Source organism: Pan paniscus, chromosome 7 (assembly GCF_029289425.2).
Source record: "Pan paniscus chromosome 7, NHGRI_mPanPan1-v2.0_pri, whole genome shotgun sequence".
Lineage (NCBI taxonomy): Eukaryota > Metazoa > Chordata > Mammalia > Primates > Hominidae > Pan > Pan paniscus.
This window is the reverse complement of record NC_073256.2, coordinates 49,692,155-49,717,951: the sequence shown is the minus strand read 5'-3', so window position 1 is coordinate 49,717,951 and position 25,797 is coordinate 49,692,155. Positions and strand designations below refer to the sequence as shown.

Sequence of the window (25,797 nt, the reverse complement as noted above, 5' to 3'; positions counted from 1 at the left end):
TATTAGCAAAGAACCCAGCATACAATGATGAGCTTCGTAAGTATCAACAGGCATCCGTTTTGTGGTTACAAATTACAGCAGGTTCACGTTAGTCTGCAGAGCATGCAAAGGTAGAAGCTTCCTGATTATTACAGCTTCCTACTCAATGTAGTCTGGGGTTAGGTGCTATAGTGGAAGCTTCCCAAGTTGACAGATGGCTTCTTGATCAGAGAAGAGGCCACAGCTCCCTTGGTGAACTATTTTGCAGTGGAACCTTGTCAACAATATTACACGCCATTTAATACCTAGTAATAAATACCTTTCTGCTTAAATTCACTAGAATGATTATGAGCAATTTGAATTTCTATATAAAAATGCAGTATAAAATTTTAGAAAACGGTAGATTATAACTCAATATTTTTACATTTCATATATATCCTAATGAAGGTTTAATAATCAATTAAAAATGCAGGGATCAAAATTAAAAGAATATATAAAATGAGTTGCAGCAAACTTAACTAAGGCAACTATAGGGCTCTCTATTACAAACGTAATGGTTTTATTGAATTGATGAAAATATTATGATTACAGGTTTACCTTTTGGAATGTTAAAAATGCAAATACAAGCCTTCTAAAACAGAACAAGAATGACATACTTAAATGTAAAGATACATTGTTTTAATATTTGAGAATCTTCCCAAGTATATGACTTGAAAACAAAAATAAATCACATCATAAATATTAATATGCTTATGTCATTTACTACTATTTCCAAGGTGTAGATTTGCCAAAAAATAGGCTAAGCAAGGGTGATCTTTCACAAAAAGGAAGCTAGGATGAAATTAGGTAAAGCAGGGTAAGTTCCCAACAGAGACAAACAGAGCAGTGCCTATACATTGGACTTAAAACATAGGCTTCTGATAGGCATAGTTAAGAGAATCTGTACCATGCTCTCCTAAATCTTAACAATAAAATAGAATAGAATTTTTTAATAGCTAAGGAATGAATTTTGGTGTCCTGATGATTATATTTATTAAAATATGATCAGAACAAGATTTAGAGAAATGTAAACACCCAGGTACAATGTGGCACCTTCTTCCTTGTTAACAAGTCCTGTCTGTGCTAACCCTGACTTAGGGTTGATTTGAGTAGAATGTTTAAAAGTCAAACATACGTAGCATAAACAAGTCTAGAGATCGAATGTACAACATGAGAATTACAATTAATACAACTGAACTGTATTTGGGATTCCTGCTAAATGAGTGGATTTCAGCTGCTTTTGCCACAAAAATAAAAAAATGGTTAACAATATAAGATGATGGATATGTTAATTAGTTTCATTATACTAATCATTTTACTATAGGTAACCCATAACATCAAATTGTATACTTTAAATATACATAATATAATTTATTTTTATAAGTAAAATAAGATAAAACATCATAGAATTTCAGAGCTGGAGGGAATGCTGGAGCTCTTTGATTTATCTTAGTCATTTTTACCCATATTGTTAACAAATTATCAGAGGTTCAAAGATGTTAAATGGTAGCCTAATGTGTCACTGTGTAGCCGTACTAAAGCTAGGCCTAGAACACAGGCCTCCAGATAACTAGTTCTAATTTTTTTTTTTGGAGACAGGGTCTCTCTTTGTCACCCAAGCTGGAGTGCAGAGGTGTCATCATAGCTCACTGTAGCCTCAATCTCCTGGACTCAAGGATCCTCCCACCTCAGCGTCCCAAGCAGCTGAGACTACAGGTGTATTCCACCATGCCCGCTAATATTTTTAAAACTTTTTTTGTAGAGGTGGGGTCTCGCTATGTTGCCTAGACTGGTCTTGAACTCCTGGGGTTGAGAGATCCTTGTGCCTCGGTCTCCCAAAGTGCTGGGATTACAGGCATAAATGCTAATTTTTTCTTATTATACCACACACATGCACAAGCACTCACACGCACCCCCTCCACACACACACCCAATATACATACATGTGGGGGCTCTTAAGCTACATTACCTGAGTTCACGTCATAGCTCTGGCAAGTTACTTATCTTCTATTTCCTCATCTAATATGCAGGTATATTCATTTTTATCTCTTGAGGATGCTGTGAAGATTAAGTCCATAACCAGGACAAAGCCTGGCTCCGTAATATTAATCTGCTTTTTTATTAGTTAACAGCTGATCCTTTAACTCAACCTGAATTTCTTAATCTAAGAGTAAAAAGCATGACTTGGTATCTAGTTGGCTTTCCTTCCCTGGAACACTTGTTAATGGTACTCTACATCTGCTAGGGGTCACCTTGGTAGTAGTGGATTCTATTGCTTGCAAACTAATAACATCAAAGGTATTAAGTTCCCTAACTAGAATCACTAGCTCTCTAAACACTAAAAATTACACTTCTGGCTTTTCCTTTCATAAGCATAAAAAAACCATTTATTAGTATGAAACAATGAGGTTTTATCTGATCAGTAGGGATTAACTGTCCCTTCCCCTCATGACCAATAACTATAAAAACTGTGTACTATTTGAATAAATTTACATTGTCTTGTTTCCATGGCAATCACCATGAAGAGGATGATATACCTTTGCTTTAAAGCAGAGTATCTTTGTTTTAAAGGAATCATATTCCCTTTTCAACTAGGAATCCAAACTAAAACAAGTAACATAAAAAAAAAAATTAAAACAGAGTACAGTAAGAAATTTCAACAACAAATGCTTAATGATTTCTCACTCTGAACAAGGCCTCCTCTGTTAATTGCTTAAGTGTTTAGTTAATTTTGTAGGTTGTCCACTGATAAGAGTAAAAACTGCCTACGATGAAAAAGCTGCTATACAGAACATAGCTTAGGGATTTGGGCATTCATTCATTCATTCATTCATTTGAGACAGGGTACTGCTCTGTCACCCAGGCTGGAGTGCAGTGGTGTAATCATGGCTCACTGCAGTCCTGAATTCCTAGATTCAATCGATCCTCCCACCTCAACCTCCCACAAGGAGGACTACACGCACACACATCACCACTTGGCTAATTTTTAAATTTTTTTTATAGAGATGGAGTCTTGCTATGTTGCCCAGGCTCATCTTGAACTCCTGGTCTCGAGCAATCCCCCCACCTCAGCTTCCCAAAAGTGCTGAAATTACAGGTGTGAGCTATCATGTCCATTGGGCATAAAAGTACAAATTTAAAACTGTATGTTACAGCACAATAAATAGAAAAGACACTAGACTAGCAGGCAGGAAATCCATTTGCTCATCCTGACTCTGGCACAAAGTAACAGTATGACCTAGGACAGGTCATTCAGCTTTCAGTTTAACTCAATCTCAACTACAGTAAAATAAGGCAATAGGGTTAAATAGTCTTTTTGCCAGTGTTAGCTCTAAGCAGGTATACTTCTGTGGGATGCCATCTCAAAAGAGAAATTTTCAGGCCGGCACAGTGGCTCATGCCTGTAATGCCAATATCTTGGGAAGCCAAGGTGGGCGGATCACTTGAGGCCAGGGGTTCAAGACCAGCCTGGGAAACATAGGGAGACCCTGTCTCTACAAAAAAGTTAGCTGGGCATGGTGGCATGCACCTGTAGTGCCACGTACTCAGGAAGCCAAGGAGGTAGGATTGCTTGACCTGGAAACTTTGAGGCTGCTGTGACCTATGATCATGCTACTGTACTCCAGAGCCTGGGTGACATATCACATTCTTTCCCTTTATAAACCAGGTGGAAAAATAAGGGTCACCAAAACTGACATATCATGGAATGTGGAAATCTAACTGATCGGTAAGTGTTAGAATAAAGAGAACTGACTGGCCAGGGTACATGACCCAACGTATCAGTTTCCGGTAAAAGCAAAGTCTTTACAACAGTATCTGACAGAGAAAAAAAGAAAAGAGAAAAAAGAAAAAGAAGAGAGAAGAGAAGAGAAGAGAGAAGAAAAGACTTGCCACTTCTCCATATTAACTTCTTTAAAAGTCACAATTGCTTTTTGTACTGTGAATGCCATTCTTCTCCACCATTCTTCCCTCATTCCTTCTCTGAGTGAATGTCCAAATCCACAGTATCACACCAAAATCTACTATATATTCCACAAAAATAGGAAGTTCTAGTGATACCTTCACAAAGACTCCTCTAATTTCTCTAAAGACTCTCTCTCTTCAGAACTTCAACAGCATTTATATGTATTCATACGTCCCTTATCTAATTCTCTGCTACATTACACTCATTTCTTCTTAAGTAACATCTTCCATAATAGATGATGCATCTCATCTAATTTAGCTTTGAATCCCCCCACAAAATGTAATACAGTGCCTTATACAAAAATACATGTTTAATAACTAGTGGAAAAAATAGCCATAAACTCCAACTCAAGAAATTTTAAACTCAGCCTGGCACAGTGACTCTCGGTGCTTTGGGAGGCCAAGGGTGGTGGGTATCACCTGAGAGCCCTGGAGTTTGAGACAGGCAGGGCAACATGGGGAGACCCCATACCTACAAAAAAATTAAAAAATAAAAAAAATAGCTGGGTGGGGTGGCACCTGTGGTCCCAGCTACTCTGGAGGCTGAGGTGGGAGGATTGCTTGAACCCAGGAGTTCAAGGCTGCATCAAGCTATGATCACCCCACTGCATTCCAGCCTGGGCAACTCCTAAGTTCTGAAACTACAAAAAGCCCACAGCTATTGTTAAAAACACTTTAACTTTTTTTGGTGGGGGGGCTTGGGGGAGGACGGGGGTGCTTTTTCCCAGTCCCTACAGGCCAAAGAAGCTCACAGCTGCAACTTTAGAGCTTCAGAAAGTCATTGTGAACTATAATTCTATGTGCAAAATAAAACCAAAAGATGAAGTAGTGATAATTATCTCTAGGAATATATTTCATTCAGATGAAACAGTTTGTCTAGAAAACAGGATGGATAATCCTCTCCCGTTAGATAGTTTGAAAATTACAAGAGTGATTAAAACTACCAATAGTTTCAACAAATGTCTATAGTCAAATCATGTATTATCAAAACTACCGTCTAATTCTAGTGCCACGACAAGATTTGGCATTCTGCTAACGTGATCAGAAGAGAAGTTTCCCTTAATCTCTCAGTTATGCAAATTAATGAGTGTGTTTTTATTTTCTAATCTATAAAATTAAGGTCATTGCATATCTTATCACATATTTATACAGAATGTTTAAAGATTTTTATATAGTAAGTTGTTCAGACAGCTAAAACGAAGTTCCTTAAGTAATACCTTTACTGTTTCATTTCTAATCAAATTTGCAGCTTCAAAACAAAATTTTAAACTCTATTCACAAACTCCTAGATAGGCTACATAACTGTTTATACTATTCAGAAAAATCTTGTGTAAGACAGAATTATATGCTGCTACTATGTTATATATTTATATACATTATCTCTTTAACTAAACTCCAATTATTCCCAGTTTAAAATGTTTATTTTACAGCTCAAAATCATGTACAAAGATATTAATTTTTCCTGAGTTGGTTAAAGGGAACATTTTACTAAATTCTCAAAGGAATTATAACGATAATTTTAAAAACAATATCCCAGGATACCAAGATCACTGAAATTGGGAGAAAAAAAAACAATGCCTTATTTTCATTGCATTTAGTGTCTACAGATTTTCATTAAGTGGTACTTTTAGAAAAGTTTTATCTAGCAAGGGTAGTGTAATATTTCACAAAGGATAAACTTCTTAATTTGAGGACTCCCAGAAGAGACTGCCAGTGTAAGTGGTCTGATTTGGTTTTTTAATAGGTGAAATCTGATCTCTCTTGTGGCCAGTTCAAGTTTGTCAAGGAGCCTACTTAGACTTATTTGTTGATACTGGATATGGCTGGATTACATCAAATTAAAACAAGAATGATTTTTATAAATTATACATTCAACTGGGATACACAGATTCTGAAGGTGATAGAGACAGAATACATTTTCACAGATCTCAATTATATTTAAGCTGTCCCTTACAACGAAAATTCTTGTTATAAAAAATACAGTTTCACTCACAGCACCTAAAACAGTCCTTAGGCAACACTTCTACTATTAAATTTCTAATCCAACTTGTGATTTACAAACAAAATTTTAAACTCCATTTAGAATCTAAAAACATCAGTACATGAAAAATCAACAGAAGTTTTCAATATATTTCATTAAAAATATTTCACAACTAATTTAATAAATATGTTTCTTTTTTTTTTATTGAGACAGAATCTTGCTCTGTCGCGCAGGCTGGAGTGCAGTGGCACAATCTCAGCTCACTGCAAGCTCCGCCTCCCACGTTCACGCCATTCTCCTGCCTCAGCCTCCAAAATGTTCCTTTCTAAAAATACAAACTCAGAAAGTATTTACATGAAGCATTCGAGTATTTCACAAATAAATGCTTACCTATTCTACATTCAATACAAGAATTTTAATCTCTATTTTAAAGTACATTTTTAATAAATATGCATATTTGCAAAGTATCCTATCTCTTGCTCTTGATTTATTCAGCCATTATCAGTGTGTAATACTTAGCTTTGCTTTATAGACTTCTAAATCAGGGGAAAAAATCATATAAAGGAAAGGACTACAGAACAAGCTCTTGGACTGCAACGGTCCTATCTTATTCACATTTGTACCCGTGGTTGTTTAGAAGAATACTGGAACATCAATCACTCCAAAAAAAAGTAACTGAATTTAATTGATTATTTATTCATTAGTAAAGGCAAAAACCACAATTTTCTTATAACTTTAAATACTTCTGATAGGAAACAGAAGGAAAAATAAATATGTCCCAAATATTGTTACTGAAATTAGACATTTAAAAAATAATCCCTATAACTAAAGTTTTCCTTGAAGAATTTAATAGTTTCCTGGACAAAAGGACAATTTTGTTCTACCTGTCCCTTGATACAATGAAAGTTAACTTTTCCTAATTATCCTAAGCAAGACTAGTCTAGGGATTCACCCAAATGCAATGTGATAAATTAACACAATGCTTCCAGACTGAGCTGCAGAGCTGAACATCGGCTTGAACATGAAAACAGCAGAAGATGCCATACACACGGGTTTTATCCAAAGTAATGAATGTAGTGTTTAACTGGAACTTAGTAAGACTCTATGAGTTCCTAGTCACCCATCTGAAGTCAAAGCTACAATCATAATACTGCAAACCTCTGAAGAAAAGTGTAACAGAAGTAAAAGAAGATCTATGAAGGGAATTCACAGATATACTTACAGATCCTCGGAGAAATAAAATTGGAAGCCCAATTCCAAATTTTTCGCCTAAGATGTCCACAGCAGACAAAAGCTTAAATGCTTGTGGACCAAAGTCCCAGGATGTATCCTCTGAGTCATCCATGGAATAGCAATGATCCAATCTAAATAAAAATAATAACATTTGAAGAAAGCTTAGCAAAGGCATGTATCTTTAGAAATCAAAAGATTTAGCATAACAATTAGCCAAGTAAAAAATATCTCAAATGTGCCAACTGCTTCAGAAGCTATGAATAAAGTTCATTATACCCGAGTATGTAAAGTAGCTAAAATATGAAAATAAACTATTGTAGCGTAACAGATGTGTTACGCTGATGGTTCTCAATCCTAGTGCCCTAGAAGCAAGTTTCATGGGAGGCACCTCAGACCACAGAAAGGAATAATGTTAATAATAGGACGAGCAAGCAGAGTTGCCATATTTATAGCTAGAACAGCTCCACTTACTTGACCAATTATATAAATATTGGACTTTAGTGTTAAAGGTGTGTTGCAAAAAAAAAAAAAAAAAAAAAGCCTTTCAGCTTAGAAAAAACACATCTCAGTTGCTGCCTCTTTCTTCTGCCACTCCTGGTCCTGTTTAGGGGCTCACTCATTCGGGGCAGACCTGGTACCTCTTTTGTGAAGCAGCAGCTGAGGAGACTGCCACACTCACCAGGGTCCACAAAAAGCCCAAGGAAAGTCAAGACTGAGAACAAGGATAATGTTCATTTGAAGGTTCATCTTAAACTGTGGTGCAGTTTAAGATGAACAGCCACGCACCACACCGCTTAGTAAACCAATGAAAGCCTATTGTAAGGGACACGGTTTGCCAATGAGGCAGATCAGGTTTCAATTTGACAGGCAGCCAATCAATGAACCAGACACATCTGCACATTTGGAAGTGAGGCTTAAGACAAAACTGATGTGTTCCAGCAGCAGACATGGAGATGTCTACTAAAAGGGGGACCTGTTATTTTACTGCAGAACTCTGCTCTTCCAGACCAAGAAGACAGTCTCAATTAGAAAGCTACAATTTGGCCAGGCGCGGTGGCTCACGCCTGTAATCCCAGCACTTTGGGAGGCTGAGGCGGGTGGATCACTTGAAGTCAGGCATTCAAGACCAGCCTGGCCAACATGGTGAAAACCCATCTCTACTAAAAATACAAAAATTAGTCAGGCATGGTGGCATGCACCTGTAATCCCAGCTACTCAGAAGGCTGAGGCAGGAGAATGGCTTGAATCTGAGAGGCGGAGGTTGCAGTGAGCCAAGATTGGGCCACCACTACACTCCAGCCTGGGTGACAAGAGCAAAACTCTGTCTCAAAAAAAAAAAAAAAAAAAAAGAAAGTTGCAATTTGGTTCCACCACATCCTGACTACATAGTTTTCTCTATTCTTTCACCTTCCCCTTCCTACTCGTTTATTGCACATAAAGTAACTGGTGTATGTCCACAAGCATATTGCTTTTCTTTTCTTTCTTTCTTTAACTAAATGGCCAATAATATGTTTAGATTGACTTCGATGGAGATGGGGTGGGCAAAAGAAGCATTGGTTCTGTGAAAAGACTCCCTTTGTCCCCTAGTGGCCTGCTCATTCAGCTCTTATCTTTATACTCCAGGATGTTATTTTGCTGTCATGGTTTTAGCAAAAAACAATATAAAAATCCTTGCATACCTTGTTCAATTAGAGAATTTTAATGTTTTTCATTTATCATTGTAAAACCAAGGACAATTTTACAACTGTTTTTATGTAGCTGTTACTTGTGGGGCAATCTGTCTTTAAGTAGAAATAAATTACTCTAGTAATAATAACTCCAAGATAGTCTTCCCTTAGTCAAGTGTCTTGTTTAAATAAACTTCTTCTTTAAAATGAAAAAAAAAAACCCAAATCCTATGCTATAAATTGTTAAACGCTAACGACTGTAAAATATGACACAAAGATTATAAACCTTTCATTTAAATAGATTTAGAAGTTAAATTCCTAAGTCACCCTTTGGGTAGATCTGAAACTATCATAAATTCAAATGAGAATTATTTAAGTAGGTTGAGAACAAAAGGACTCATTAAAGAAAATCTACTATAGAGTTCAACTACCTAATTCAATTGCTTTCCTTAGAGTAAGTATCTTTGAAATAGCAATAAGAATGCATTCAATATTCCAGATATAATAATGTTTGGGGGAAAAAAACTATGCTTAGGTTTATTCTCCTAATCTCTTTAATGAGATGCTTAGCTGATTAATTTTCTTTTCTATTATGAGTATTTCAAGCTAACAAACTCCCACAAAGTACTATTCAATGTTGCCTCTTACCAGTTTTTTTGTTGTTGTTGTTAAAATTTTGTAGAGATGCGGTCTCGTTATGTTGCCCAGACTGGTCTTGAACCCTGGCCTCAACTGATCCTCTCTCCTCAGTCTCCCAAAGAGCTAGAATGACAGGTGTGAGCCACTGGGCCCTTTTTTTGTTTGTTTGTTTTTTGTTTTTTTTTTTTGAGACAAGAGTGTCGCTCTGTCGCCAGGCTGGAGTGCAGTGGCCCAATCTCAGCTCACGGCAACCTCCGCCTCCCAGGTTCAAGCGATTCTCCTGCCTCAGCCTCCCAAGTAGCTGGGACTACAGGCGCGTGCCACCATGTCCAGCTAATTTTTGTATTTTTAGTAGAGACGGGGTTTCACCACGTTGGCCAGGATGGTTTCAATCTCTTGACCTCGTGATCCCCCAGCCTCGGCCTCCCAAAGTGCTGGGATTACAGGCGTAAGCCAACGCACCCAGCCTCTTACCAGTTTTAATGTATATCATTGTAACTATCCCTAAGTTCTAAAAATGTTAATGCATATTAATGTAGTTATCTGTAGGTTTAAAATTATTTTTAATTTCCAGTTTGATTTTTTCTTTGAATATGAATTATTTACGTGTTATTTTTAATTTCCAAATGCATGAGGATTTTGTTGTTTATCCGCTTATTTACTTCTAACTCAAGTGCATTATGGTCAGAAAATGTGGTGAGAAAACTTCCAAATTCATTGAAGAATTTTGAGACAAGCTAGTCTAGTACAGGGTCAGAAAACACTTTCTATAAAGGACCAGATAGTAAGTATTTCAGGCTTTATAGGCCATGATAGGCTTTGTAGCCAACTACTTAACTCAGGCAGCCCTACATAACACATAAACAAAAGGCATGGCTGTGTTCTGAGAAAACTTTATTTACAAAAGCATTAGTCAAGTGTGATGGCTCATGCCTATAATCCCAGCACTTTAGGAGGCTGAAGTAGGAGGACTGATTGAGGCAAGGAGTTTGAAAACCAGCCTGGGCAACATACTGAGACTGTCTCTACCAAAAAAAAGATTTTTTTAATTAACTGGGCCTGGTAGTGCATGCCTGTAGCTACTTGGGAAGCTGAGGTGAGGCAAGAGAATTGCTCGAGCCCAGGAATTTGAGGTTACAGCGAGCTATGATCATACCACTGCTCTCCAGCCTGTGTGACAGCCTGTAGTGACCCTATGTCAAAAAAATAAAAAAAATAAAAAAAATAAAACAGCATGCAGATTTGGTCTACAGGTCATAGTTTGCCAACCCATGCTCTAATACATAGTTTTTTTTTGTTTTTTTTTTTTAGTTTTTTTGTTTGTTCAGTTGGTTGGTTTTTTTTGAGACAGAGTCTCGCTCTGTTGCCCAGGCTGGAGTGCAGCGGCGCTATCTCGGCTCACTGCAAGCTCCGCCTCCTGGGTTCACACCATTCTCCTGCCTCAGCCTCCCGAGTAGCTGGGACTACAGGCACTCGCCACCACATCCGGCTAATTTTTTGTATTTTTAGTAGAGACGGGGTTTCATCATGTTAGCCAGGATGGTCTCGATCTCCTGACCTCAGGATCCACCCGCCTCGGCCTCCCAAAGTGCTGGGATTACAGGCATGAGCCACTGCACCCGGCCCAATACATAGTTTTTAGAAATATTCCATGTATGTTTGAGGAGTGAAGTCTTTCAGTGCTTCTCAATCCGTGTGCTACAAACAAGTGAGTTCTAAGAGTGCTGAAAGGTTAATCACTCCAGATCTTAGGGTTTTGGACAGAAACTGAACTCTGACAATTAGTCCAGTGTGTTATATACACATATCATTTGCTATGTGGGTCATGAAGTAAAAATACTTGAGATACACTGCTATAGTTGCTTGGTCTAGGGCTCCATATACTATGTATCTGATAAATCAGTATACTATGTATCTGATAAATCAGTATACTATGTATACTGATAAATAGTAATAAGCAAACTTATTACTATGTTGACCAAATTTTCTACAGTGTACTAATTTTTGGATTGTTTACCCTACCAATAACTTAAAATTATATCAAATTCTCCCACTTTGATGGTGGATTTGTTGATTTCTCCACCTCTTCTGTCGGCTTTGTGCTTTATGTATTTGCTGGATTTTTAAGTTTGGTTTTTTTTTAAATAGAGATGGGGTCTTGCTATGTTGCCCAGGCTGTTCTCAAAGTCTTGGGTTCAAGCAATTCTCTTGCCTCGGCCTTCCAAAGGGCTGGGACTACAGGTGTGAGCCACCATGCCCAGACTAGTTTTTATCATCATTATTATTTTTTTTATGTGAGACAGTCTTACTCTGATGCCCAGCCTGGAGTGTAGTGGTGCCATCATGGCTCACTGCAACTGCAGTCTCAACCTTCCAGGCTCAAGCGATCTTTCCACCTCAGCCTCCAGAGTAGCTGGGACTAGAGGCACATAATGCTATGCCTAGCTAATTTTTTTTATTTATTTATTTTTTATTTTTGTAGAGACACAGTCTCGGTTTTTTGCCCAGAGTGGTCTTAAAAATCCTGGTCTCAAGTGATCCTCCCACCTCAGCCTCCCAAAGTGCTAATACTACAAGTGTGAGCCACCGCACCAGGCAAGTTACTGTTTGTTGGTTGTGTTTTTTTTGTTTTTGTTTTTTTTTAAAGGTGCATAAAACAATTCTGTCTTCTTAGTGAAGGAAGTATTTGTCATTACACAGAGAACAACTCCATCCCTAATAATGCTTCTTTTGTCTTACAGTAACGCAGCTATTGAACTTAGGTATGTAGCTAACCCACCAGGTAAATAATTTGTTTTTATTTTATTTTTTCAATTAACATAGGCAAATTGGTTGTATGTATGTGTAAAGTTCTACACATTTTAAGATATCCATAGATTCATCTAACTCCCATCACAATCAGGGCACGATAAATCTATCACTCCAAAATACTGCCTTGTACTATCCTTTGGAATCATACCTTCTCCCTCCCCCAATCTCTAATAACCACTGATCTTTTCTTCATCCCTCTAGTATAGTTTTATGTTTCAAAGACTATTATATAAATGGAATCATGCTATAGAATTGGTATTATTTTGTCTTCTAAATGTTTGGTAGAACATATGTGTGTGTGTGTATATATATATATATATATATATATCTCTAGGATGATGTCTTCTTGGTTGTGATGATTAATATTATGCATCAACTTGGCTAGCCTATGATGCTCAGTTGTTTGGTCAAACACTAATCTAGATGTTGCTGTAAAATATTTTGTAGACGTGATTAACATTTATAATCAGTTGACTTTAAGTAAAGGAGATTACTGTCAATAATGTGGGTGGGCCTCATCCACTCAGTGGCAGGACTAAAGGGCAAAAACTAGGTTTGCTAGAGAAGAAATTCTGCCTCAAGACTGCAATATCACCTCTTGCCTGAGTTTCCAGCCTATTGACCTGCTCTATAAATTTCAGACTTGCCAACCCCCACAATTTTATGAGCTAATTCTTCAAAATCAGTTGCCTCATCCCTCTCTCCCCATATTTGTTCTTCCTTTCCCTACCCATATATATATATATCCATAATATCAATGGTCCTGTTTCTCTGGTGAACCCTGACTGATACATTGGTGAAATGATTCTTTTACATCATATAATATCCTTCTTTATCCTGATAATATTCTTTGCTCCAAAGTGTCCATTGTCTGATATTAAAGTAACTCCAACTTCCTTTTGATTAATGTTTTCATGGAATGTAATGTTTCATTCTTTTTTAAACCTATCTATATAATTACAGTGGATTTCTTGTGGACAACGTACAGAACAGGGTCATGTTTTTAAACCAATTCTTACAATTTACACCTTTAAATAATATTTTAGATCATTTACATTTAATATAACGATATGTTTAGATTTAGGGCTACCATTTTATTGCTTTATCTATTTTTTAAGCAAAATACTTTAATATTGTTTGCTTTCTCTTATATCTAAACACATTCATTGTTTTGTTTAAAAAACTGAAATACTTATCATTCAACAAAAATTCAGTTAAACATGAAAAGGAAGAGAAAGAAAGACTTTTAGAATGTCCATCTATAATAAGAAATCTTTACCTGGACCTGCAATTATCACAGCATTTTTCAGTTCCCATAATTCCCAAGGAGGCTTTTTGTACTTGTTTGTCCTCAAAATGAGACAAGATGATTCTACCCAAGACAAAATTTTAAATTAAATAAAAGAACAGAAACGTATATGTTAAGTTCATTCCTGAAAATAATGAGGTAAAATCATCATTAATTGATTCACTTGGGACTTCATTATTTGACTTCAGTTTACTCAGACACAAAGAAGTTAGCCTTAAAAATTCAGCACACATGTAACAGCAACAAAATATTTTTTCAAAATACTGATAATTATTTAGCCAAATTGTTGTCTTAAAAGAGCATCATCCATAAATCCATACTATTGGCATAAAATAAATAATACATACTGTCTCCTACATCTGCTAGAATGAAGATATTTTTCCATCTTTGCCGTCATCTTTAATTTGTATAATCGAAACTTCTCATTACGTATCTCAGTAAGAAGGTGCCTGTCGATTAAAAACATCACAGGAATATGTAAAACTGTATTGGCAACTTTCTTACTTTTTTTTTACTTATTTTTTACTGTTTATTTTTCATTATCTACAAAACCCACACCCCATCAAGATAAAAAAACATTTCTAGCATCTCAGAAAGTTCTGTTGTATTCCTTTCCAGTCAATGCCCCCAACAAGAGGTAAACATTTTTCTGATTTTATAAAAATTGCTTTTGAAAAAAAATTCTTCCTGTGTCCAAGTATCAATTCTTTAGCTGCTTTGAAAAAGTATCAAAAACTCTAAGGTTTTTCATTTCAATTTACATGTCACACACTTTTTGGCTTCAAACAATGCTTCTACAATTTATTACTTTTTACCTTTTCCCAGTAAAAAGGTCATTCTTTATTTTATTTTGTATGAGAAACTAAAAGCATTGACGTAAGGAACACTGAAAGAAGCTCAAATTTGAACCTTTATCTCTATCAGCTCTTCAGGACTTCTTGCCCTCCAAAACTGTCTCTTAGTATTATGGGTTATTATGGGACACCAGTCAAGTATTAGAATTAAGTTCCTTTCTCAATCGATTATAACTGATTTGTTTGCCATATCAAATTTATTCAAAATTGTTAAATAACATTAAAGAGGTGTTTGTTTTTTAAAGTCAATGCAGCCATAATTCATCGTGACTCTGTTAATTTCTAGTCTTCTGTGAAGAAAGCCCATGAATATCAAATATCAGATGATGACAATCTCCCAAATAGCTTTGCATATCTTTGCAAGAACAAATAAAAGTCCATGTTAACTAGGTTTCAGATATTTCAAAAGAAAACAACGATTTACTTATAATATCTAAGGGACAGCATTAGTAAAATCCTCATCAAAATAGACTTCACTCACTAATAATTTGACTATTCAACCTTCTGACTGATTAAATACCTCTGCATAATTCTCAAGGAGTTCTGGAAAGTCTGAAGACACAAATGATCCGTTATTCAAAAACATTCTTGTCATCTGAAACGACCACCCAGCATGCCCTTCCATGTAATTATCCCCAAAGTCTCTTCCAACTGTTGACTCTAGCTCCTAGGTTAACCATATACAGTTCCTCCTTATCCACAAGGGATACATTCCAAGACGTCCAGTGGATGCCTGAAGCCGCAGAATAGTACCAACCAAATCCTGTATGTATTATGTTTTTTCCTATATGTATATACCTATGAAAAAGTTTAATTTATAAATTAGGCACAGTACTCTTGTGCTTTGGGGTCATTCTTAAGTAAAATAAGTGTTACTTGAACACAAGCACTGCGATACTGCAACAAGTGACTAACAGACAGGGAGTAAATACAATATGAATGCACCGGACAAAGGGATGATTCTAAGGGAAGTCGAGGCCGACTGAGTGGGATGGCACAAAATTTCATTACAGTACTCAAAGCCACCACTGATTTAAAATTTATGAATTGTTTATTTCTGGAATTTTCTATTTAACATTTTGGACGTGGTTGTGAGTAACTAAAACATAGAAAGTGAAAATGCAGACAAGGGGGTCCACTGTAATCTCATTCTTTCTACCTCAAGGGATAAAAATCAGTTCTTTTTTGCTTTATTTGGTTTGTTTGTTTAGTTCACCTCGTTCCCCTCCTATAGAAAAAAAAAAAAAAACAAGAAAAGAAACGCCCACACTCTTCAGAACTGGGTCCTTCCTTCCTTGTATTTGGTTCAGATGACCTACATTTAACTAATCTCGTCAGTGTCAGGACAAATTTGAGAAAACAAAACTACAACTCTTAACGGCAAATAAATAAATATTTATTTTTCTTTTGGGACTACAAAAATAAGTCCAGTATTCCACAGAATAAAAACAATTTGAAAATTAAAAAAATTCTAAACCATTCATGGAAATCATTTGGATCCACTGAAAGATCTACTGGACCGAGATTATTCTGCAAATTATTCTCTGTTAAAAAAAGATTACAATAACTTTGGGGTTTGACTATTTAAGGTAACAGCAAATGCAGACATTGGGACTTTGCCTGTGGTATGAATTCTGCAATTAAAAACATAAATTTACATGAAGATTACATGATGACTGGACAAGTTTCTTCTCTCAGTGATAGAATTATGGCATAAGATAGACTCTAAAAATTTTGTGAGTAACTGACCTTTCCAGGTGAGAACCAGCAACTTCATTTATTCTTAGACTTTCTAGTTTTTTCTAGAAGAGGGTTGTCACCAGGATGATACAGATCCCTCCTGAATCCTTGCTCAATTCTTTTTTATCCTGATTAATCCTATAGTTTTAGTTTCCTCAGGATTGATGCAAAGGGTAACCTGTCTGTACCCAAAATTCAAGTATGGGTTTCTGGCACCACTGTTTTATTTGAATCACTGTTATTTCCTGTTAAATCTTAATGAGATAACCATTTAAAATATCTTTTAAGACCCAGAGAAACAAGAATTGTATTTATTGATGAACCTTCAAATGCACAATATAAAACTGGATATTAATGTCCTCAGTACCTTTAACAAAATACACAAATAAAATCAGAACTGGTAGGAATCAACTTATGTTTGATATATTCCATATTTAATAGTAACATGTACAGCTGTGTTCTATCCCAATTATTTAAATTAGATCATAAGAAGCTTGACAGATACAACTGTCTAAAGGAAAACAAGAATTGTTATGTACAAAAAAAGGATGGTTTTGTCATCTTCTATGTTAAGAAGGAAAAGCTACTGACTACTCAGAAGGAAAATCTTAAAATTTGCATCAAACATTTTTACCTAATTAATTCCTATTCTTCTTTCAGATTTGAACTATCACTTCCACAAGGAAGCCTTATCTGACCTTTTTAACTTGGGAAATACCACACACCATTATATATTCTTACTACTCAGTGCAATTTCCCTTCATTACACTTAACACAGTTATAATTTTAAATATGTTGCATGATTCCTTTTTTACAAAATTTTGATTGTTGACATTTTCAAACACAAAAGGAGAACAGTAAAATGAAGCCTATGTATCCATAGTTATGTGATTCTCTAAAGAATTACCATTCCCATTATACTGAATTCTATGGAAGCAGGTACTTTGCTTTTCTTTACTACTATATCTCCCACACACAGCATAGTTCATGGAACACAGTGGAGAATCAAAAACACATTGTTTAATGATGCATAAAAACAAAAACTGTAGTGGGAGGCACTCTCTTATCATTTTACTAAAATGAGCTAATATGTCCATTCAAGATCTCAATTTATTCAGCTACACAAAGGTGTACTCTGAAAATACTTCATCAGCTTGGCAGCCCCATTGGTTACCATGTATAGGTTTTTCTCCTGAGATTCTTTTTCCTACGGATGAAGGAACAAAGTATTGGTAAATGCTGCCCCAAAATCTTTGCAAGATAATGTTTTCCTTTACAACAAAAAATCTCATAGAACTTAAGTGCCAACAAACTACTTGTTGAGTACTTAAGTAGAAAGGTTCTCCTGCACTTAGATACTGAACACTTAATATTGACTTACGGCAGTCTGTCAGTACAGTGCAACACAATGATTCATACACAGTCAAGGAGAACTGGCATGGTCTCATGGAACTAACCAAGAAAACAAATAGTAACAAGAGTCAAATAGGGACTGAGAGAAATCCTCTGGAATAATCACCACTGTAGCATGGGAAGAAAGAATCAGTAACAAAATCAGTGGTAGTTGAAGTAACTATGGCTGAAGACATCGCAACTTGACAGGATCTGAGGAGAGGAAAAGAACCTGTTCATTAATGCACAATGGTAGGAAAGTATTCCATAGGATCTCTGTGACAGGCCCAAGTATGTCCTGATTTAGTTAATTCCTCACACTAACTAAGGCATGCTGAAATTAGCTCATCTCCAAGTGGCAACTCTTACCACAAATGTTCTTCTTACATGTCCTCTGGATTTGGGGAGGTTTTCTTTTTCTTTTTTTTTTTTTTACTTTAAATGCACTCACAAATTACTTGGGATACTGGAAATAGCCTCAAACACTTTTGAGGTTTATATGGAAAGAAAGAAAGAAATCTGCAAGAGTAAAAACCATAAATTTTTTTTACCTATTTAAGTTAATGTCTGCAGGAGCCCAGAGGATGTGACAAGAACTTTGAAGTCCATCACGACCAGCTCTACCAATCTCCTGATAATATGATTCCATGTCCTTAGGAGCACCGTAATGAATGACTTGGCGAATGTCAGCTTTATTAATGCCCATTCCAAAAGCTATGGTAGCTATGACACACTGAGAACAAATCACAACACAGTTTGACAAACATATTTAGCAGAATGAAAACCTTATATTTATACCTTTTTGTAAGAATAATTTGTTTGTTAACTTAAGTCCCTGGCACAAAGTGGAATTCAATGTGATTTCAACCAATCATTTACAGATTATCTGCCTGATTTACAGATTAAGGACTGGTGACTAGAAATGGGATTTCTGTTCACTCTCTATAAAAAATAGTAAATAAAGTGGTCTATCTGAACTCCTATGAATACAAGACACAAAAGGGGCTCAAAATATTTATTGTGTTAAAGAAAACTTTTGCATTATAATGAAGTTTCAAGTGTCCTTACCTGATTGCAGAGTATTTTAGCATTCTCTAATATTAATCTAAGATGGAAGCTTCTCATTAAAGATGGTGGGATGAAACATAATGCATTATCTCTGCATCTTTAAGAGGGTAAAATTGATAGAATGTCTCATATCTATGAATATACTGAGGTAAGTTTACACAATTGTGGGAAATTTTAGGGAAGAATTAGCGATAAGACATAGAAAATTTTTTTTTAGGTAATAACAATAAAAATACAAATAGATAAGAAAGAAAAATAGCCATAATATACTACATGGCTCAGAGATCATAAAAAGCATTTACAGAGTACTAATTATGTAAATCGTATACACTAATCTAGCCAAAATTATGACATAAACATATTAGGAGGAAAGGGGGTTAGAAATACATGGACAAGGTAAGAAAAAAGGGCAGTTAAGAATGTGAAAGAGAGCTAACCTTTCATCTTTCAGAGAGAAGAGTCGATAAATAATGCCTACGACTAATACACAAATAAACAAAAAATTAAGTAGGAGCCAGGTACGTAAACTATGGCAAGATATAGTGGTAAAGTACCAAAAGAATCAGCTAAAAAGGTTGTGAATGGGAAACAGAAGTGGGAAAGACATGAGGCCTTGAAGTTTTTTACTGTAAGAACAGTAGACCTATCTGCATGCCATTTCATAAAGAAAAATTACATGCTAAGATGGACCAGGAATACGAAAGGAAGAGAAAAGAAGGAAAGAAGAAAAGAAAGGAGGGAGGAAAGGAGGAAAATGCTGAGTAAGTAAAAGAAAGTATGAGAAAGGTGAGAAAAAAGTAAATATAGGAATGAATATCATACTAAGTAAAAGCTCTGGCTGAATAAGACTCAGCAATTTTTTGATATATGTAAGAGTCAATAAGCAACACAATAATAATTTTAATTTTAATTATATGGTATTATTTTTAGGTGAGATCAACCTATTTTACAGACATGATTTTCAAACTATCCTTATAAACTCTCAGGTGTGAAGACATTTTATCAAATAATTTATTCACAACATCATTCCTAAAAAGAAAGGACTCAAGGCATCTTGAAAGGGGAAATGAAATACAAAAAGATACGAAACTAATAAAAGTGAGAATTAAAAGTAAAAATGAATATTCAAGACTAAAAATGCCTATCTACATGCAAATGTGTTTGGATCTGGTTATAAAAATAAGAAAGAAAAGTATATTTTTTTCTAAAATTATAAAAGAAAATTTAAGATTCTAAACATCACTCAGTGTAAGACATTAAGAGCTACAGCTGTCACCTCCACTTTTAGAGCCACACTAAGGTATATAACAACTGTAAAAACACACCAAAGTGAATATCTAGAATTCTATACATTATGCACTCAGTAGGTATTCAATTCTCGGTAGCAAGTAATCAATTGCAAGAACACCTGACTATTCTACATAGATGATGAAACATACTTTCATCATCTTTACAAAGTGTTTGAGAACTTTCAATGCAAATATGAAGCTTTTGAATTCTTTATAATGGCAGAGTAGGAGTACATTGGGCCAGCTGTCAGATAAAACAGAATATCTGATATCAATGTAGGGAGAAAAAACCATATCAATTTTTAAATTTTCGTAATGTGGATAAAAATTTGTGACATCCTGCCACAGCAAGGGAGAATACCGCAACACATACATGCATATACTCTTCCAGAAATTAGGTGTAATTAATGATCATTGTGAAGTTTCCTAAGCCATATTTCAAAGCATTACTGTTTTAATGAAGCTGTGAATTGGCAGGAAAATCAGGCGCATCCAGCAAAGTCTCCTGTCACAACGTAACATGAATAAAGTTTGTATTCTTTCATGTTCTGGGAGATGTTTTACTCTAAATGAATAATTACTAATACATTAAGATAGAAGAAACCATTGGTCAGTTAATGGCTTGAAGATTGATTATTAAGATTCAGTAGTACCAGTAGTAGCTAATAAATGTCATTTGACAATATTCAAGACACTGAAATAACAGAACAAAAATATAAACACTGAAGAATTTGGATAAAATTTCTATTCTAAACAGCTGTGAATGGTATTCTTATCTTTGGAAAGAAGGAAAAGAGAGACTAGATGCTTTCAGGCGGGTATGCATTACACCATGACTATGTGTAGTGAACTTTATAGACAGTGAATATGAATCATACTTAAGCTTTTCAACAACACTGATAACAACTAGATATCAGAAAAAGAGATGGATAGAGAAGAAATGGATGACCAGTGGGACAGAAAATGCGAGAGCTGAAGTTAAATTCCTAACTTCAGGAGAGGGCTCTTCCTCGGACTTATAGTTACAGTGTGGATTTCATGTTGACAGTGTCAAGTTGTTGACTTAAACCTACTCATGTGCCTTGAACTTAAATCCTCCCAAATAAATCCTCTATGACACCCACTGAGCCAGTCCAATCAGGTCAGGAATCTCAACTATAGAATTTCACAATAGCTGCATCGATACCCTTTCCCTTCTTCAGTTTCTCTTCTTCAAATCAATCCAACTTATTGCTGCCAGTCTAATGTTTCTATAATCCTATTATCTTGTTTAAAAACACAGAGTAGTACATCAAGATGGTTTTCAAATGATTCTGCGGCACTCCAAGGATTATAAGACCCCAACAGGGAGTGTCTTCAAGGTCTAGAGACTCTTGTACCTCCTTTTCCCTCACATTAACTTCAGCCAGAGTTATTCTACTTTAATCCGTTTTACCTATTACAGAAAATTGTATCTAAACTAAAAATTCTAAGGCTAAAGTAGTCAGTGAAAACTAACAGGTATATGATACCAAGCCCAGACTGCTTCTTTGCAAGTTTTAAAGCCATCTATAACCTGGCCAACCGACCCATTCAACTGTTCTCTCAAGTCTCTAACAGTTCCACCCTGCCTCTTTGTCCATACTTTGTGCCATTCCTACCCCACATTGTCTTTCCCTCCAACCATTCCATACCAGTCACATTTCCTGAACCCAGTATGTGTTCTCATATCAAAGTGTCTTTGCACTTGCTAGTCCTTCTTCCTGGAATTCTATAACCAATTCCTTTCCCCTCATCACCTACTGGCCTGGCATACTTGAAAAACTTCTATTTACATGTTTGGACTCTAATTGAATTTTCCTGGATGGACCACCCCCATTACACAACTACCTTGACAGAGCTATTCCTCCCTCCTCTGTGCACCTAAGCACTAGGTACAGATTGCTATTTATACTAATCTGCAAGTTTGTTCTCCCACATTTATCAGAGGGACTGCTTTATGTTCAACACAAAGAAAGTATTCAATAAAGATCTGGTAAATAAACATTTGAGAAATATCCACTTCCACTATGAGCAACGGAGAGCAATGATGATTGATCCTCATACCTGAATTTCATCTCTTACAAACCTATGATGAATGTCTTTCCTTGTGTTAAAACTCATGCCCGCATGGTATGTTCCACAGGATAGATTCAGTTTCCTAAGTTCACCTGTAACTTGTTGTGTCATTTTTCTAGAAGGACAGTAGATGATTGTTGGACCTTCAAATTCCCAGTGGGAACTAAAGAAAAAGAAGAACAAAAGAGCAAACATATATACTTTATACATGCTTCAGACCCGTTTGGTTTTATCTTATTTAATTCTTCCTTTCTACCTTCTAAAGAAAAGACTAAAGGAAGAAAGCCTATCAAAAATAATGATATATTTAAGTGCATGAAAATTTAAAACATTATGGAGAATCAAATGTCCAAATGAATTGTGTGAAGTCCCCAAAACTCAGTTTTGACTGTTTCAGTTCAAATTAAAGCTAAAACCAGAAACAAATTTATTTGTTTTAGCTGAAACCTTGATAAAAACTTATAAACGACAGATACAAATACTTTGGGGAATGCAAGGCATCAGATTAACAATTAGTCTGGTGAGGGTTTACAAAGGAGTGTGCATAAAACTTGTTACACTGTTCTTATTCTTGCTTATGATAATAAAGCTGAGTTTCTAAATGTTTACTAAAGCAAGAGCTTTCTTATAATATTGAAAGATTGCTTTTACAGTTCAAAGAAGTATTTACTAGTAATCTTGAGACTGAATGTTATAGAAACATCTATTAGAATGTATTTTGTAGAAACTTGTGCTTCTTTATTAAAAGCGTAAACGATTTCCATAGAAGTATAAACAACTTAAATGTTCAATTTCCATAGAATATTTTACTTAACGCCTAAAAATATTCATTTACATAAGTGCATTCATTTATGCTGACAATATAAAAAAGACTATACTATTTTAGATTTAGGAAAAGTTAATCAATTTCAAGTGCATATAACTTTTGATCCAATTTCAATTTTAGGATTCTAATTTACAAAAATATTTGCTTATTGGCCAAAAGATAAATGTAAACAAATATTCACTGGAACATTATAATAGTAAAAAGTCATCTAAATGTTCATCATTATCTACACTCATACTATGAAATATTAAGCAAACATTTAAAAATTAAACATTAAAAAAATTATAAAACCTTTAAGGACTATGGCAAAAGCCACTGAAAACTTAAGCAGAGGGAACAAGGCAATAATTTCACTACAAGAGTCATACTGAATAATCTGTTCAAATCTATTTTTGACAGCAACCAAATGGGCTTCAATATCAAAAATTCACAGTGAACTACTTAATGGAGTGAAAAATGTAAGTTTTCTTTTAGTGTATAAAAATCTTATTTTAAGGCCGGCACAGTGGCTCACGCCTGTAATCCCAGCACTTTGGGATGCCAAGGCGGGCGGATCACCTGACGTCAGGAGTTCGAGAGCAGCCTGGCCAACATGGTGAAACCTCGTCTCTACTAAAACTACAAAAATTAGCAGGGCATGGTGGCATGCGCCTGTAATCCCAGCTACCCAGGAGGCTGAGGCAGGAGAATCGCTGGAACCCAGGAGGCAGAGGCTGCAACGAGCCAAGATCCCGCCACTGCATTACAGCCTGGGCGACAGAGCAAGACTCCATGTCAAAAAAAAAAAAAATCTTACTTTAAAAACATGTTTTCAAAGAAGAAAAAACTACTCAACAAAACCTAGATATTGTAATATCCTATATATTAAGGCTCTAATTTAAGAAAATGCAATATATGGAAAGATAGGAAAGATAGCAAAGATACTTTAAATGAAAAAAATTTGCATAAATAATGGATATAGTATGCAACTATTTCTGTATCAACTTAACAACAACAAAAAACTGCAACTATATATCTGCACAGTAGTAGAGTCAGAGAAAGGAAGTCTACATAACTAAATGCCAAAATACCAACAGTGATCACAACTGAGGTATGGAATTAGAAAATTGGAGTCCTTTTCAATTTATATGCAACAGTGTTGTTCAAATTGATATTGACTATATATCACTCTTTTTTAAAAAAGGTGGAAGATATGTAAAAATTTGAACTTACGTAACAGATAAATCAAAAGAGTAAAAATTCCTATTACAAAAGGAGCCATTATTTTGCCAAGTGATTTGCTACAGACTTTTATTTCCTCTTAATTTTCTGAGGGGAGAAAATTCTAATCTAATCTAACCACTAAATTATATGAGAGACTCATCTATCTCACTTAAATGTACTATGAATATATTATAATTAAGACTTTAACAAAATAGGGTTAGTTTAAGAAACACAGCTCAATGGATAAAAATACGTGAATACTGATAAACAAATTAAAGGAATTTAGCAGAATTAAAGGAAGGGAAGAAGATGGAAATAACGGGCAATGCTCTGAAGCCTTAATTACCCTCTACCTCACTGCTCATGAAGAGGAAAGTTTCTGTTCACCTAAGATCTGTAGAAAGCATTCTGACTCTCAATGGTTTCCTGCTATCCTAAGTCTTCTTGGAGGATTAAAAATGGGTACAAAAATCTTTCTTGATCTCCTTAAAAAAAAAAATTCATATTAAATACCTAGATCTTCAATACTGTTGAATGTTACACTGAGTCTGGTCTTTATTTCCTAATAAGGAGTTCCAGAACAGTATTCCAGACTTAAGGATGTGTTTGCAGACAATAATGTGTAAACTGCATAGAAAGCAACAAGGGGCACTGGGGAGAGGGGATATCTGTTGGGGAAATTATAATAGTCTCGGCTAAAAAGTAACAAAGACCTCAATTAGCAGAGTCAACATGAAAAACAGAAAGAAACATTTGCATAGGATATTATAAGAGGACCAGGACGTCAGAAAACCAGGAGAACAATATTACACACAAAAAAGGCAAACTGCTTTAAAAAGGAGAGTGTTATTATAAGGGAAAGTGCCATAGAGAGTGTTATTATAAGGGAAAGTGCCATAGAGACTGAACAGGATCGAAGATTAGGAGGAGATAATGATCTGACTGTGGAGACTCTAACCTAGGACAAACAGCCTTCTTCAAAAGAACTTTTCCTCTTTAGGATGAAAGGGAAGTGAAACACAGTGAGTACTCACTTCAGAGAGCACTAGAATGGCCAGAACACTCAGAATATATTCGATCCATTCTTGTTTTATTCTGAATATAGGACAAGAAAGCCAGGAGCAAATCCTACATTTCAATTATTCCTTAAGGTCCTCAAGAATAACTCCAGGATTTTCTTGGCCTAGCATCAATATTCCCTTTAGAGGAAAACACCAATGATGTTCTTTAAACTCTATTTGTCTATGCTTGTTTTGTGTTTGTATTGGTAGAAGCTTTTTTTTTTTTTTGAAATGGGGCCTTGCTCTGTCATCCAGCCTGGAGTACAGTGGTGTGATCTCAGCTCACTGCAGCCCCAACATCCTGGGCTCAAATGATCCTCCCACCTCAGCCTCCCAAATAGCTGGGACTACAGGCATGCACCACCATGCCCAGCTAATTTTTGTATTTTTTGTAGAGACAGGGATTCACCATGTTGCCCAGGCTGGTCTCGAACTCCTGGCCTCAAGTGATTCTCCAACGTGTGCCTCCCAAAGTGCTGGCATTATGGGTGCGAGACACCATGATTGGACAAGAAGCATTTATTTTAATGTTTAAAATTATAAACTGGCCAGGCGCAGTGGCCAACACCTGTAATTCCAGCACTTTGGGAGGCCAACACAGGTGGATCACTTGAGGTCAGGAGTTCGAGATCAGCCTGGCCACCAT

General features: G+C 35.7%; 1 protein-coding gene across 3 annotated transcripts in view; it reads right to left on the bottom strand.

The window, feature by feature from the left end:
- WRN (WRN RecQ like helicase) overlaps nt 1–25,797 on the bottom strand; it is a 151,650-nt gene that overhangs the window by 46,631 nt on the left and 79,222 nt on the right. For all 3 annotated transcript variants that reach the window (XM_003830758.5, XM_034965923.3, XM_034965924.3), the window contains 5 exons: nt 22,050–22,224; nt 18,159–18,340; nt 13,969–14,070; nt 13,592–13,684; nt 7,185–7,326 (listed from right to left, as the gene is read on the bottom strand). In XM_003830758.5, coding sequence (XP_003830806.3) covers nt 7,185–7,326; nt 13,592–13,684; nt 13,969–14,070; nt 18,159–18,340; nt 22,050–22,224 — 694 coding nt within the window. The remainder of the gene's footprint in view (nt 1–7,184; nt 7,327–13,591; nt 13,685–13,968; nt 14,071–18,158; nt 18,341–22,049; nt 22,225–25,797) is intronic.